This window comes from Oryzias latipes, chromosome 22 (assembly GCF_053564925.1).
Source record: "Oryzias latipes strain Hd-rR chromosome 22, Olatipes_Hd-rR_3.1".
NCBI classification, from domain to species: Eukaryota; Metazoa; Chordata; class Actinopteri; order Beloniformes; family Adrianichthyidae; genus Oryzias; species Oryzias latipes.
In genome coordinates, this window is record NC_136258.1 from 30,599,222 (window position 1) to 30,615,432 (window position 16,211).

Sequence of the window (16,211 nt, forward strand, 5' to 3'; positions counted from 1 at the left end):
GGCGCTCAAACACAAAACTGCCCTGCTGAGCACATATACCAGCGAAGAAGATAGACGCCAATTAGCGTCTACACTGCCGCGAAGAAATAATGACGGACATTCTAAAATATCCCCGAAAACGCTTGTGATACATTTTCAGCTCTTGTACCAGTCGATAAAACTCCCCATGTTCTTCTCTTCTTGTAACTATGGGATGTACCCAAAATCGGTGTATTTTCTGGCGTCTTTCATCATTCAACAGAACAATAATTTCTTCATCGCTGTAGCTACTGGTGCTGGAAATATTCATATTTTCTTTGATTCTGACAAGCGTGTAAATACTTGCTCTCTTCTTCTGAGTAAAAAGCGACTTTAAGACGCGTAAAGTGGCGCAGCGCCACCTTGTGTACAGGAGTATTTCTGTTTACATTAAGCGCCATCTAATGTCAGGGAATGAAATTGCATGTTCGCTCGGCTCATCGTCAGCGAAAATCGCCTGGGTGTGAACACAAAAAACGTGGCGAAAAACGCTGGCGAATAACGCCTGGCGAATATTCGTCCCGGTGTGTACGAGCCTTTAGACTGGCCACAAGAAAAGGCCTCTCTGAAATCTTCAGTTTTGTTTTATTGAGGGGGTCAGGGGACTTAGACAACCAGTCAGTATCTGGTGTGACCACCGTTTGCCTCATGAAGTGCGACACATCTCCTTCGCATAGAGTTGATCAGGTTGTCCATTGTGGCCTGTGGAATGTTGGTCCACTCTTCTTCATGGCTGTGCGAAGTTGCTGGATATTGGCAGGAACTGGAACACACTGTCGTTGTTCCATACGCCGATCCAGAGCATCCCAAACATGCTCAGTGGTTGACATGTCCGGTGAGTATGCTGGCCATGCAAGAACTGGGATGTTTTCAGCTTCCAAGAAGTGTGTCCAGATCCTTGCAACATGGGGCCGTGCATTATCATGCTACAATATGAGGTGATGTTGTTGGATGTACGGCACAACAATGGGCCCCCAGGATCTCGTCACGGTATCTCTGTGCATTCAAATGCCATCAATGAAATGCACCTGTGTTCTTCACCCATAACATATGCCTGCCCATACCATAACCCCACCACCACCATGGGCTACTCGATCCACAACATTGACATCAGAAAACCGCTCACCCACACGACGCCACACACGCTGTCTGCCATCTGCCCTGAACAGTGTAAACCGGGATTCATCCGTGAAGAGAACACCTCTCCAACGTGCCAGACGCCATCGCATGTGAGCATTTGCCCACTCAAGCCGGTTACGACGACGAACTGGAGTGAGGTCGAGACCTCGATGAGGACGACGAGCATGCAGATGAGCTTCCCTGAGACGGTTTCTGACAGTTTGTGCATAAATTCTGTGGTTATGCAAACCGATTGTTTCAGCAGCTGTCCGAGTGGCTGGTCTCAGACGATCTTGGAGGTGGACATGCTGGATGTGGAGGTCTTGGGCTGGTGTGGTTACACATGGTCTGCGGTTGTGAGGCCGGTCGGATGTGCTGCCGGAAACGCCTTTGAAGACGGCTTATGGTGGAGAAATGGACATTCAATTCCCTAGCAACAGCTCTGGTGGACATTCCTGCTATCAGCATGCCAATTGCACGCTCCCTGAAAACTTGCGACATCTGTGGCATTGTGCTGTGATACAACTGAAGATTTCAGAGTGGCCTTTTCTCGTGGCCAGTCTATGGCACACCTGTGCAATAATCATGCTGTCTAATCAGCATCTTGATATGGCACACCTGTGAGGTGGGATGGATTGTCTTGGCAAAGGAGAAGTGCTCACTATCACAGATTTACACAGATTTGTGAACAATATTTCAGAGAACTGGTTATTTTGTGTACGTGGAAAATGTTTCACATCTTTCAGTTCATACCATAAAAAATGGGAGCAATAACAAAAGTATTTCGTTTATATTTTTGGTCAGTGTAGATGATGTCTTGCAGATGTCATACGCCACTGCATGTTCTTTACTAGCGATGGGAATGAAGCTTTCCTTGGGGTTCATGTAATTGTGCCAGAAAAAAGAACCAACCATTCAGTGCTTTGCAACCACACAGAACAGCGGCATCTGGTGCCGGCCTGGACATATGCTTCAACTAAGCTTCTTGTAACACGTCATTGTGGAAATAATGAAAAAATGTAAAACAAAATTATTAAAAAACGTAAAACAACACAATGAGCTTTGTTTTTTTTGTGAGGAGTGCTTGACACAGCTAAACACACCTGAAGGAAATGCACACAAGGCAAAAACAAAAGAATTCACGAGTCATGAACCCCGGTAGACTCAATGCAGATGCCACGACTTTTCCACTAAGCTATCTCTTATATCTGCGACTAATGACAGCTAATGCCATTATATATTTGTAGAAGTGTTTCCTTTATGAATAACGTTCATTGTGTACTCTTATTAGGAGAAACCGATTTGAAGCGATCCTGAGCCACAGTACGTTTTTTACCAGGAACCATGGTAAAGTGCAATGAACTGACGCTGATTCCAATACAGAGGAGACGATAGAACTGGGTAGGAAACTTTCGGGATTCCTTTGTATTTACAGAGAATAGCCACAAGTGACATCTGAACCGTGGTTTGACCAAACGACACATTTGGCGCGTCATACATCAACCACGTGATCTGCGCTAGTTGACACAAGTCCCGAAACATTGTGCCGAACCCTGGAAGTTCCGCTAAAATGTCGGTTAGAGCGACACGCTTTAACTAAGCTCTCCAGAACTCGCCCCGGATTGTTACTAAAATAATTACTTTGGGACTGAGATACTTATCCCACTGACGAAGGTTTTCTCAATTTGGATTATTTTAATTCAAGTGAACCTTCCGGTGTTGTTGTTGAGACGGTGTTTAAAAAATGAAAAAAGCCGACGCTAAGATAGCAACAGTGCCACAGACGAGCACCACCGACCACGACTACACGCCGATGGAGGCAAGTAGCACTATGAAAAGGAAACCTGCTCCGAGTACCCCAACTAAAACTTCAGCTCCGCCTACTAAGATGAAAACTGTTCAAGAGTCTGCTTCATCTCTGAACGAAACTTTAATCACTGCCATTGAATAATTAACCTGCAGAATTGAAGACTTTGGACATCAGCTAAAAGAAAACTCCGTCATGGTGGCAAACATCTCCTGACTCGTGGAAATGAATGCAGCTCAGATCAAGGAATGCAAGGGGAAGATTAAAGAGATGGAAAAAGAAGTTCCACAACTTGTTAAAGAAAACAAGGATTTAAAAGAAAAAGTAACTGAAATGGAAAAATTCAAACGGCGATGGAACCTAAAGATTCAACGGTTAAAAGAAAGAGACGACGAGAACATCCGAGATGTCATCATTGGAATCCTGACCCAGATCGCTCCGGATTGGAAAGAGAAGATGTACATGGTGGTGGATTTGGTTCATCGGTTGGGGAGAAAGTAGGAGGGCAGACACCGACAGGTCATCACAGAGACTCCATCTGGAGAAAAACCAAGAATTGTTCAACCTGTAAGAATCTGGGAATCGTCTTCAAGGAGGATTTCTCCAAAGCTGACAGAGAAGCTCGAGCAGCAGGGAAACATGTGTACTACAGAGGAGCGGTGGGCTACATCACTCTGTACTACAGAGGAGCGGTGGGCTACATCACTCTGTACTACAGAGGAGCGGTGGACTACATCACTCTGTACTACAGAGGAGCGGTGGGCTACATCACTCTGTACTACAGAGGAGCGGTGGACTACATCACTCTGTACTACAGAGGAGCGGTGGGCTACATCACTCTGTACTACAGAGGAGCGGTGGACTACATCACTCTGTACTACAGAGGAGCGGTGGGCTACATCACTCTGTACTACAGAGGAGCGGTGGGCTACATCACTCTGTACTACAGAGGAGCGGTGGACTACATCACTCTGTACTACAGAGGAGCGGTGGGCTACATCACTCTGTACTACAGAGGAGCGGTGGGCTACATCACTCTGTACTACAGAGGAGCGGTGGACTACATCACTCTGTACTACAGAGGAGCGGTGGGCTACATCACTCTGTACTACAGAGGAGCGGTGGACTACATCACTCTGTACTACAGAGGAGCGGTGGGCTACATCACTCTGTACTACAGAGGAGCGGTGGACTACATCACTCTGTACTACAGAGGAGCGGTGGGCTACATCACTCTGTACTACAGAGGAGCGGTGGGCTACATCACTCTGTACTACAGAGGAGCGGTGGACTACATCACTCTGTACTACAGAGGAGCGGTGGGCTACATCACTCTGTACTACAGAGGAGCGGTGGGCTACATCACTCTGTACTACAGAGGAGCGGTGGGCTACATCACTCTGTACTACAGAGGAGCGGTGGGCTACATCACTCTGTACTACAGAGGAGCGGTGGGCTACATCACTCTGTACTACAGAGGAGCGGTGGGCTACATCACTCTGTACTACAGAGGAGCGGTGGGCTACATCACTCTGTACTACAGAGGAGCGGTGGGCTACATCACTCTGTACTACAGAGGAGCGGTGGGCTACATCACTCTGTACTACAGAGGAGCGGTGGGCTACATCACTCTGTACTACAGAGGAGCGGTGGGCTACATCACTCTGTACTACAGAGGAGCGGTGGGCTACATCACTCTGTACTACAGAGGAGCGGTGGGCTACATCACTCTGTACTACAGAGGAGCGGTGGGCTACATCACTCTGTACTACAGAGGAGCGGTGGGCTACATCACTCTGTACTACAGAGGAGCGGTGGGCTACATCACTCTGTACTACAGAGGAGCGGTGGGCTACATCACTCTGTACTACAGAGGAGCGGTGGGCTACATCACTCTGTACTACAGAGGAGCGGTGGGCTACATCACTCTGTACTACAGAGGAGCGGTGGGCTACATCACTCTGTAATACAGAGGAGCGGTGGGCTACATCACTCTGTACTACAGAGGAGCGGTGGGCTACATCACTCTGTACTACAGAGGAGCGGTGGACTACATCACTCTGTACTACAGAGCAGCGGTGGGCTACATCACTCTGTACTACAGAGCAGCGGTGGGCTACATCACTCTGTACTACAGAGGAGCGGTGGGCTACATCACTCTGTACTACAGAGGAGCGGTGGGCTACATCACTCTGTACTACAGAGGAGCGGTGGGCTACATCACTCTGTACTACAGAGGAGCGGTGGGCTACATCACTCTGTACTACAGAGGAGCGGTGGGCTACATCACTCTGTACTACAGAGGAGCGGTGGGCTACATCACTCTGTACTACAGAGGAGCGGTGGACTACATCACTCTGTACTACAGAGGAGCGGTGGGCTACATCACTCTGTACTACAGAGGAGCGGTGGGCTACATCACTCTGTACTACAGAGGAGCGGTGGGCTACATCACTCTGTACTACAGAGGAGCGGTGGGCTACATCACTCTGTACTACAGAGGAGCGGTGGGCTACATCACTCTGTACTACAGAGGAGCGGTGGGCTACATCACTCTGTACTACAGAGGAGCGGTGGGCTACATCACTCTGTACTACAGAGGAGCGGTGGGCTACATCACTCTGTACTACAGAGGAGCGGTGGGCTACATCACTCTGTACTACAGAGGAGCGGTGGGCTACATCACTCTGTACTACAGAGGAGCGGTGGGCTACATCACTCTGTACTACAGAGGAGCGGTGGACTACATCACTCTGTACTACAGAGGAGCGGTGGGCTACATCACTCTGTACTACAGAGGAGCGGTGGACTACATCACTCTGTACTACAGAGGAGCGGTGGGCTACATCACTCTGTACTACAGAGGAGCGGTGGGCTACATCACTCTGTACTACAGAGGAGCGGTGGGCTACATCACTCTGTACTACAGAGGAGCGGTGGGCTACATCACTCTGTACTACAGAGGAGCGGTGGGCTACATCACTCTGTACTACAGAGGAGCGGTGGACTACATCACTCTGTACTACAGAGGAGCGGTGGGCTACATCACTCTGTACTACAGAGGAGCGGTGGGCTACATCACTCTGTACTACAGAGGAGCGGTGGGCTACATCACTCTGTACTACAGAGGAGCGGTGGGCTACATCACTCTGTACTACAGAGGAGCGGTGGGCTACATCACTCTGTACTACAGAGGAGCGGTGGGCTACATCACTCTGTACTACAGAGGAGCGGTGGGCTACATCACTCTGTACTACAGAGGAGCGGTGGGCTACATCACTCTGTACTACAGAGGAGCGGTGGGCTACATCACTCTGTACTACAGAGGAGCGGTGGGCTACATCACTCTGTACTACAGAGGAGCGGTGGGCTACATCACTCTGTACTACAGAGGAGCGGTGGACTACATCACTCTGTACTACAGAGGAGCGGTGGGCTACATCACTCTGTACTACAGAGGAGCGGTGGACTACATCACTCTGTACTACAGAGGAGCGGTGGACTACATCACTCTGTACTACAGAGGAGCGGTGGGCTACATCACTCTGTACTACAGAGGAGCGGTGGGCTACATCACTCTGTACTACAGAGGAGCGGTGGGCTACATCACTCTGTACTACAGAGGAGCGGTGGGCTACATCACTCTGTACTACAGAGGAGCGGTGGGCTACATCACTCTGTACTACAGAGGAGCGGTGGGCTACATCACTCTGTACTACAGAGGAGCGGTGGGCTACATCACTCTGTAATACAGAGGAGCGGTGGGCTACATCACTCTGTACTACAGAGGAGCGGTGGGCTACATCACTCTGTACTACAGAGGAGCGGTGGGCTACATCACTCTGTACTACAGAGGAGCGGTGGGCTACATCACTCTGTACTACAGAGGAGCGGTGGGCTACATCACTCTGTACTACAGAGGAGCGGTGGGCTACATCACTCTGTACTACAGAGGAGCGGTGGGCTACATCCACGGAATCAGGGTTCGTGTGGACTGAGCTGGTTCAATAAAACAATTCAAAACTTTTCAACCAGTTTCTTGTTATTGCCTTTTTACAGGCTAGTATCATCACCTTGAACAGGTATTTGTCTTCTGGTCGTATGACGTCCATCGATAGGCCAAAGTACAATATCTGTGGGTCCATAACTATCTCACATCCAAGGATATCCTGAAAAGTTTTGACCATAATTTTCCAGAAAGGAGAAATATTTCCACATGACCAGAAGATGTGTGAATGGTTAACGTTGAAGTCCCCACATAGCCTCCAGCATTGTTGTGAGGTTCCCAGCTGTTTACTCTTTATGTGAGGACTAATAAAAAACCTTGTCAAGTTTTTCCATCCAAATTCTCTCCATTTTCTAGAACATGTGGAGCTATGCTGTAGTCCACAGATTGAATGCCATTTATCTTCTGACAGTGAAATTTGTCATTCTGATTCCCACTTTTGTTTTATATACAGAGAGTTATATCCATTACAGTTTAACAAGCATCTGTACAGTTTGGAAACAACCTTTGAGTGAGGCTTCTTATAAGACCCCATCAGCATTTCTATTAACTTGCTTCCGTCTTGACGAAGATATTTTTTAATCTCCGTATTGTAGAAGTGCCTTAATTGGAAATACCTGAATAGGTCAGCCGTATCCAGCTGAAACTCCTCTTTGAGCCTTTCAAAGGACTTGAACAATTTTCCGTCTGTTGACATGCACACTGCCGTCATTCCTCTGTCACTCCATTTGTCCGTCTGTCCCGTTCTATATTTTTGAGATTGTGAGGGCCAGATAAGTAGTTTGTAATCTCCACCTATGTTGTATTTATTGACCATGCTCCACCAGATCTTTAATGTCTCTTCAATAATAGGGTTTTGTGCTATGATTTCTATTTGTATTTTCTCCCCCAGTCTTGCTTGTGGTGGACATTCTTCAAAAAGTTCTGCATATTTCTGTAGACTGGAAAAAAGAAATCAAGAGCGAAACACTGTAAAAACTTTGTTAATGAACGATGTGGAGTGACAGATCCTACAATAATTACAAAAGAAATGTTTCAGTTCTACAGTGAGTTATACTCGTCCTCATACGCCCTCCATGATGCTGAAGCCTTTTTAAAACAAATCAAACATTTGGTCCCTAAAGTAGATGATGGCTGCAGAGAGCTTTGTGAGGCAGAGATCACCATGTCAGAGGTAGAAGATGCTATAAGATGCTTAACTTTAGACAAATCTCCAGGTTCAGATGGGCTGACTGCTAATTTTTATAGACATTTCTGGGAACATGTGAAAGAGCTGCTTTACCTGACACTGAAGGAAATAACTAACACACACTCTCTACCAACATCTATGAAGCAAGGCATCAGAACTCTCATTCCTAAATCTGGCAAAGATCCTCTTCTGATTGATAATCTGAGACCGATTACCCTGCTTAATCTTCTTCCACTTTCGGCTTCTCCCATCAGGGGTCGCCACAGCGAACAAGTCGCATGGTAAACTTGGCAATGTTTTATGCCGGATGCCCTTCCTGACGCAACCTTCTCAAACCGGGCTTGGAACCGGCAGAGGTAGAGAAGGGAACAGGGAGCAGCTCGGAGTCGAACCCTGGTTTCACGGACGGAAGGCGCCGCAAACCAGCACGGGCTAAACCGGCTCCCACCCTGCTTAATAACGACTATAAAATCTTAACCCACATATTTGCCAATAGAATGAAAGCTGGGATGTCGGCCTTCCTGTTTTCTTCTGTTTCCGTTTCTTGTTTTATCTGTGTTGAGATAGTCAGAGTATAATTGCAACTACGGATTTTTTGAATTTTTAAATAAATACTTTTTTGAGAAGCTTTTATTATCTCAGCCATTGTTTTGGTGGCTCCACTCTGCACTGGCGGTCCTTTGGTCGCATACAACACGCCGTCCGGGGTGGGTACCGGATGTTCTCGGGTTACCGGATGTTCTCGGGGTCCTTCGGGGTCCTTCGACCAATGATGACGTCGCACTATTTGATTGGCTGTAAGTTGCCACGACCAATGAATTAACGTCGCTAAGTTTTTTTAAAAACTTTATTGACAATTGCGGTATCATACATTAACAATGACATTAACGTTAACAACGAACAATAACAATGTAATGAATATTGCTTCGAAGATCAGTCACCATTGCCAAACATAATATATTAACATAGAAAATAAAGAATAGAGGGGAAAAAAGAAACAATGAACATAACACACAAATAAATAAAAACATAAGTAAAATAAAATAAAGGAACATAGAAAAAATCTAAATAGTCTAATACTAGTTAAGTTAGGGGTACTCGTGAAGTTTGTATTTCTGAACAAAACTAAGCAATTTCAAGCCATTCTTCTTTTTCATATAATGAAGTGATTGAAAGTAAAAACAGAGCTCTTTATTAAATGTTATAAAAAGTGGTTTGGTCTTCAAAACTTGACCTCACCAAGATGGCGGTGCTCTCCTCCTATGAGGAACCACGTGATGTCTCCTCTAGTGATATAACTCATTGGAAGGACCCTGAAGGACCCCGAGAACATCCGGCAACCCGAGAACATCCGGTACCCACACCGGAAGGGGGCGCTGTGGACCGTGCTAACCATAGAAGAAGAACGTAACCCTTCCGGGGGGGGGGGGGTCCAGATGATCGATATGGAAGGTGAGTGGAATCAGATCCAGCTTAGAGGACCAAACACGGAAGGACTGGCGTCTGCACGAGTCCTTTCTGGAAACGGTGGGAACATCCGGTCACGTGACTCGTCAACCCCAACTATGCAGAATTTGAGCGAGTAGTATCGTGAAAAAAGAACACTTCGTTCGTGAACGACAGGAACGGAAGAAAAGCGGCGGGGTTCCGGGGAGCAGAAGGGAGGGGGGGGGCTTTTCAACAGTCCAGAGGTGGATGGGGGGGGGGGGGGGGGGCAGCGGGTGGAAGAGGGTTTCAGGTGTGACCAAAGGTCAGGTGTAGCAGACTGGTGAGAGCCGCCAGAGAGAGGAGGAGGAGGAGGAGATGAAGATGCTGAGGTTCTCTCTGGAACCAGGATCATAGATGTTCTGGAGATGAAAGCAGGGATGATGATGATGATGATGATGAAAGGCTGGAGAGGCTGGAGACACCAGGAAAGAGGAGGTTCATGGATGAAGGAGGACATGAGGGAGGAGGCTGAGTCACTGCAGCGCCCCCTATAGGGAGCAGCAGATTAGTTTGACCTCCAGACTGTAAAGGTGGAGCTCATGTTCTGCTTTAGTCTTCATCTTTCATTCATGTTTGTTCCCTTTTGGGGTCATGGGGCTGCTGGAGCCTATCCTGGCCACTCGTGGGTGAAAGTGGGAGGCAACCTGGACAGGTGGGCAGTCCGTCGCAGGGCCACAATCACACACTCATGCACACTCACACCTAGGGACACTTTAGAGTCACCATGAAGCATTAGTCTGCCTCTCCTCCCTCATTAGATTGATCCAAACACCACCTTCACCTCTCCACCACATTCTTTCTACTGTATCCCACCCCCTTCAAGCTCCGCCTTCTTCAACTTTGCAGCACGATATGTCCCATGATGCTTCACTGTGGGAACCTGCTGGTGAGGCATGAAGTGGATCTTCACTGAAGGTCACCTTGTTAGTCGTTCCTGGTCGTCTTTTCATGATGTCGTTTTCTAACACGTAGTTTCTGCAGAGCGGCCGGATTTCATTAGAAATTCACCTCCGTGTTTTGGGGGGAACTTTTGGGGCAGAGTAAGCCTGCCCCCATTTCCCATCAGGCATCTGTTCACACTCTCTCCCACTAGCTTACAGTCCCTCAAACCCTGATATTAGTGGTGGAACAGAAATCTATCCAGGCGTACAGTTTAGATCCAGAAAACAAAGATGTTTATCTGCAGGTGGATTATCAGAAGGGGGCGGAGCCTCTGCCCGCCGTAGTGGCTTCCACATCACACTGACAAGCTTTTTGAATGACAATGATATGAATACAGAAATCCTCAGAAATGCAGTTTGAATCTTAAATTTCTTTAGAAATGTCCTCCATCATCAGAGAAAAGCCACAAGAACACGTTAAAACACCAAAAACAGCATTTTCCACGGAGCCACGCTTTGTAAGTCTGCAGGGTTCTCATGCCAGGGTGTTTGTTTGACAGGGAGATCATCAAACAGGAAGTGCCATGCAGTCACAGGAAGTGCACGAAAGGTCAGAGATAATGCTGCCGACTGGCACAACTTGATGCTGAGGTGGGACAAACTGAGCGAGGACGGCTTTGACGTCGCAACCAACATCGTCAACATCAAGAGGTGATTGTGTTTCTAGACCGTACGCCGTCACAGGAAGTACTGGTCCCTCCAAGATGACATCACTTCCTCTTTGTGCCAACATTGTAGCCATTGAGCAACTTTATTTAGATTTTCTTCCGTAATTCGTATGTTTGTTGTTCCAAGATGGTAAACTTTGTAATTCATTGTTAAATTATCAAAATAAATGTTAACATTTCCCGACAGCTCAGCCTCCTTTACGACACTCCCTCCCCCCCTCTCCTGGTCGGGCTGGGGAGGATCTGGTTCCCCTTATGAACACACGGTTCACTTTGGCAGCGTGCATGTATCTCCACCCCCACCTGCACGTGCACACTGCTCCCTGTCTGCCCCCCCCCCCCAACCCACAGTGTCTTGATGGACAGATGTCTTCAGATTTTCACCTTGGATGTAACATTTGTCTTTCCAGCAGATCTGGTAGAATTGTTACAGCTTAATATAATAACTTATTCAAATCAGTGCTTTTATCCCCCACTTTTTCACCTCTATTCCCTTTACTCCCCCCCCCCCCCCCACACACACACTAAATGTAACTAATAAATAAAAAATAATAAAGTAGCAAAAAGGGGTTTATTCAAATCTACACTCTGGTTTCTGGAGTTCTATAACCTCTTTGTAGTAAATCCTGTCCAACAAAAAGGCCTTCAGCTCTGATCTGTTTGCTACGACGGAGTTTTAGGGCCACCAAAAAAAAAGTTAAATTACGACATTTTATCTCGTACATTTACGAGAAAAAAACTCGTAATTTTATTATTTATTTTTTTTGGTGGCCCTAATACTCCGTCATAGTTTGCTCAGCTGTTGGACAGAATAAGTTAAAAAAAAACAGCAGAGAAGTCCCCCCCCCCCGATTACAGCGCCCAAAACTAAAAGACCGTCGCTGTAATGCAGCAGTGTACATGCATGTATGTATATACATGTATGTACACTGTATGTACATGTATTTACTCTTTACATACATGTATGTTGTTTTTTTCACAGACAATGAAAATATCAATGATGTTACTCAGAACTGATCTTTTTAATTATTTTTTTTAATTATTCAACATTGAATCACAAAGTTTACACCTCGGAAGAACAAACATACGAATTACAGAAGCATATCTAAATAATGTTGCTCAATGGCTACAATGTTGGCGCAAACAGGAAGTGACACAACGTTCCCACATGCGGGCACCAATCGGCGAGCCGTTCCAGATCAGGTAGCTACATATGACATCACAGGAAGTCCATGTCTGCGCGCCTTCAGCTCACTTCCTGTCCGTCTGCAGAGCGTTCTGCCCGACTACACCTGTTTGACCTGCAGGTGTCTCCTGCCACTCAGCGTGCACTAATGTCCTGCCCGTCACTCAGAAGGTTCTGACCCGTCCTGTGCTCCTCAGGTCTCAACATGAGCAGCTGCTGGTTCCTGAAGCTTCATCATCGTCTTCCTCCTCAGCGACCCTGCAGCCCTCAGGAGCTGCAGAGCTGCAGGCTCAGTGCCTCAAACTGCTGGACATCGTGGAGAAAATGGTGAGTTCCTTCAGACCTGAAGGCACTGAATAAAAGAGGAGGAATGCATCGGAACCAGAACTGGACCTGCTGTGACCGACCAGAACATACAGACCCAAAGCCACACCTCTGGCTCCTCCCTGCTGCTCCAAATTTAGGAGCATTTGGAGCCATAGTGGTGTCCGAGAGTGTTCGTTTAGGGGGAGACGTAGCGACCCTCCGCCAGTAGGGCGTTCGGCGGCGTGCTGTACCATGGAGAGGCTTTTCTTCACGTGGGCGTGGTCTGACGCTCAGAAATGTCATTTAACGATTTTATAAAGTTATCAAAGCGACATCATGTTTTCCGAATGCTGGCAGCTACACGCTGACGGCGACTATTCGTGACGTCGTCTAACTGTAGCAACGTCCAGATTTGACGACTCTATTTTCCAGAACTCTCCGCCTGCAGGGCTAAATGGAGGGAGAAGCCCGAGGCAAAGAATCAGGATTCTTTGTTCCTGTCGTCTGACACCCCTCCCTCAGTTCTGGACTGGGAATCTAACGTGCGTCTTTGATGTCCTCTTTTGCTCAGACTGCCATAGTGGCCAGGATGGAGCGCCTGGCGGCATCGCAGCAAGCGCTTCGGGAGCTGGAGGAGCTACGTTCTGGTTCTGCCGGAGGAGCGGCTCCCCTGTTCCACAGCTGGACCACCAAACAGTTTGGCAAGTCTGCCTGATGATGTCGGCACGCTCAGCGGTGTAGCTCAGCTTCCAGTGCGATGTGCGACTGAAGCCGAGGTCCATCCATGGAGTGGCAGCTCTTTGGTTTCCATGGTAACACGGCTCCTCTGTTGTTTCAGAGGATGCATCGCGGCTCATGCTCGCCGCGTTCTCGGAGGAGCTGAAGCTGAGGCGGGTCATCTCGCAGGAGCTGGCCCACGCCGCCACCTCTGACCTCTCGATGGTCTACCTGTCCTGCTGGCTCCACCAGCCCTGCATCCCCGCCCAGAGCAGAATCACCCTAGAGGCTCTGCTGCTGGAAACCGGACACCGCCCACTGTGACCCGCGGGTCGGACCTTCTGCTTCCATCTGTAAACATTAAAATGAAATGAACCTGATCCACTGTAGTGACGCTTCCAGAACCAGGCCCAACCTGACCTGCTCTCTCCAGAACTTCATGACGTACAGTTCAGACCAAAGGTGTGGACACATCTTCTCATTTAAAGAGTTTTCTTTATTTTCATGACTATGAAAATTATAGATTCACACTGAAGGCATTAAAACTATGAATGAACACGTGGAATTATATACACAACAAAAAAGTGTGAAACAACTGAGAATATGTCACATTGTAGGTTCTTCATAGTAGCCACCTTTAGCTTTGATTACACACTCTTGTCCTTCTCTGGATGAGCTTCTAGACGTAGTCACCTGAAATGTTTTCACTTCACAGGTGTGTCTGTCAGGTGTAACCCTTGTGCTATCCTATGCCCCCCCCCCCCTTACAGTGAGGTGTTCTCCCTACCATGACAAAGGTGGATAAAGGTGGAAAGATTTCATGTAATCCATGGACACCAGTGAAGATCACAAATCATTGAAGAAAAAAGGTTCAGAGCACTGTCTGGTGGGTCTAGATGACCCACTCCCAATGGTGAAGTGGCTAGGATAGCACAAGGGTTACTAAGTGGGATTTCTGGCCTTATAAATGGGGTTGGGACCATCAGTTGTGTTGTGCAGAAGTCAGGTGGATCCACAGCTGATAGTCCTACTGGATAGACTGTTAGAATTTGGATTATGGACAAAAAAAAGCTGCTAAGTACAGAAAAACAAGTGACCATCATTACCTTAAGAAATGAAGGTCAGTCAGTCCCAAAACTTGGGAAAACTTTGAAAGTGTCCCCAAGTGAGTCCCAAAAACCGTCAAGCGCTCCAAAGAAACTGGCTCACATGCAGACCCCCCCCAGGAAAGGAAGACCAAGAGTCTCCTCTGCTGCAGAGGATGAGTTCATCCGAGTCAGCAGCCTCAGAAATGGCAGCTTAACAGCAGCTCAGATTAGAGAGCAGGTCAATGGCACACAGAGTTCTAGCAGCAGACACATCTCTACAACTGTTCAAAGGAGACTGTGTCAATCAGGCCTTCATGATAGAATATCTGCTAGGAAACCACTGCTAAAGAAAGGCAACAAGCAGAAGAGACTTGTTTGGACTAAAGAACACCAGGAATGGACATCAGACCATGGAAATCTGGGCTTTGGTCTGATGAGTCCAAATGGGAGATTTTTGGTTCCAACCACCGTGTCTTTGTGGGATGCAGAAAAGGTGAACGGATGGACTCTACACGCCTGGTTCCCACCGTGAAGCATGGAAGAGGTGGTGTGATGGTGTGGGGGGGGGCTTTGCTGGTGACACTGTTGGGGATTTATTCCAAATTGAAGACAGACTGAACCAGCATGGCTACCACAGCATCTTGCATCATAGTCATGCTATTCCATCCAGTTTGGGTTTAGTTGGACCATCATTTCCTTTTCAACAGGACAATGACCCCAAACACACCTCCAGGCTGTGGAAGGGCTGTTTGACCAAGAAGGAGAGTGATGGGGGGCTGCACCAGATGACCTGGCCTCCACAGTCACCGCAGAGTGAAGGCAAAAGGGCCAACAAGTGCTAAGCATTCTGGGAACTCCTTTAAGACTGTTGGAAGACCGTTTCAGGTGACTACAGAACTCTTAGAGAAGAATTAACTTATCTAAATCTACAACTACATATATGAAGTCCAGCAGACGAGCTTCATCCAGCCGTGGTTGGGGGGGAGTCGGGGGGGGGGGGGGGGGGGGGAGTCGAGCCGGAGACAGGAACCACAGCCAGGTGTAGGAGCAGGAGGGGAAAGAAGGAAAGAGGGACAGTCCATGAATCACTGCAGCAAACACAGACATGGAGAACTATTCCATAAAACAGGGGCTTGGTGGCTAAACGCTCTACCTCCAACCGTACTTTGACTAATTCTAGGAACCACAAGCAGTCCTGCATTTAGTGAGTGAAGTGTTCTGATTGGATGGTAAGGGACTATGAGGTCCTTAATATAGGACGGGGCCATTCCATGTAAGGCCTTCTAGGTTAACAGGAGGATCTTGAACTTGATTCTAGAATCAACTGGGATCCAGTGAAGTGAAACTAACACAGGAGTGATGTGATCTCTTCTGCTGGTTCCTGCTAACAATCTAGCTGCTGCGTTCTGAACAAGCTGGAGACTTCTTAAGGAACTCTTAGGACACGCTGCTAACAAGGAGTTACAGTAATCCAGCCTCGACGGAACAAATGCATGGATGAGTTTTTCAGCATCACTCTTAGAAAGTAGATTTCTGATCTTAGCAATATTCCACAGGTGTTAATTCATAGTTTTGATGCCTTCATAGTCATGAAAATAAAGAAAACTCTTTGAATGAGAAGGTGTGTCCAGACTTTTGGTCTGTTCTGTAGATTGTTCTGGAAAGCCGTCTTCGGTGG

General features: G+C 47.5%; 1 protein-coding gene across 4 annotated transcripts; it reads left to right on the top strand.

Annotated features, from left to right (window-relative positions):
- The first annotated feature begins 9,438 nt into the window (after positions 1–9,438).
- On the top strand, positions 9,439–13,825 carry cinp (cyclin dependent kinase 2 interacting protein). Of its 4 annotated transcripts, none has more exons than XM_078941308.1 (5): positions 9,439–9,666; positions 11,069–11,219; positions 12,620–12,749; positions 13,300–13,429; positions 13,567–13,825. In XM_078941308.1, exons 1-5 carry the CDS (start codon positions 9,576–9,578, stop codon positions 13,767–13,769), a joined length of 705 nt encoding a protein of 234 aa, XP_078797434.1. In that variant the 5' UTR covers positions 9,439–9,575; the 3' UTR covers positions 13,770–13,825. The 4 variants fall into 4 exon arrangements, with proteins under 4 accessions (XP_078797434.1, XP_023807824.1, XP_078797433.1 ...); XM_023952056.2 differs by having other exon boundaries at positions 9,459–9,591; XM_078941307.1 differs by having other exon boundaries at positions 9,566–9,666; positions 13,300–13,487.
- The last annotated feature ends 2,386 nt before the right edge of the window (positions 13,826–16,211 follow it).

What these genes read in the sequence shown, in the direction of transcription:
- cinp (XM_078941308.1), top strand. Translation starts at nt 9,576, where the DNA reads ATGATCGATATGGAAGGTGAGTGGAATCAGATCCAGCTTAGAGGACCA. An exon ending in AACATCGTCAACATCAAGAG is followed by an intron (nt 11,220 to 12,619) that starts GTGATTGTGTTT and finishes TGTGCTCCTCAG; the next exon opens with GTCTCAACATGAGCAGCTGC. An exon ending in CTGGACCACCAAACAGTTTG is followed by an intron (nt 13,430 to 13,566) that starts GCAAGTCTGCCT and finishes CTGTTGTTTCAG; the next exon opens with AGGATGCATCGCGGCTCATG.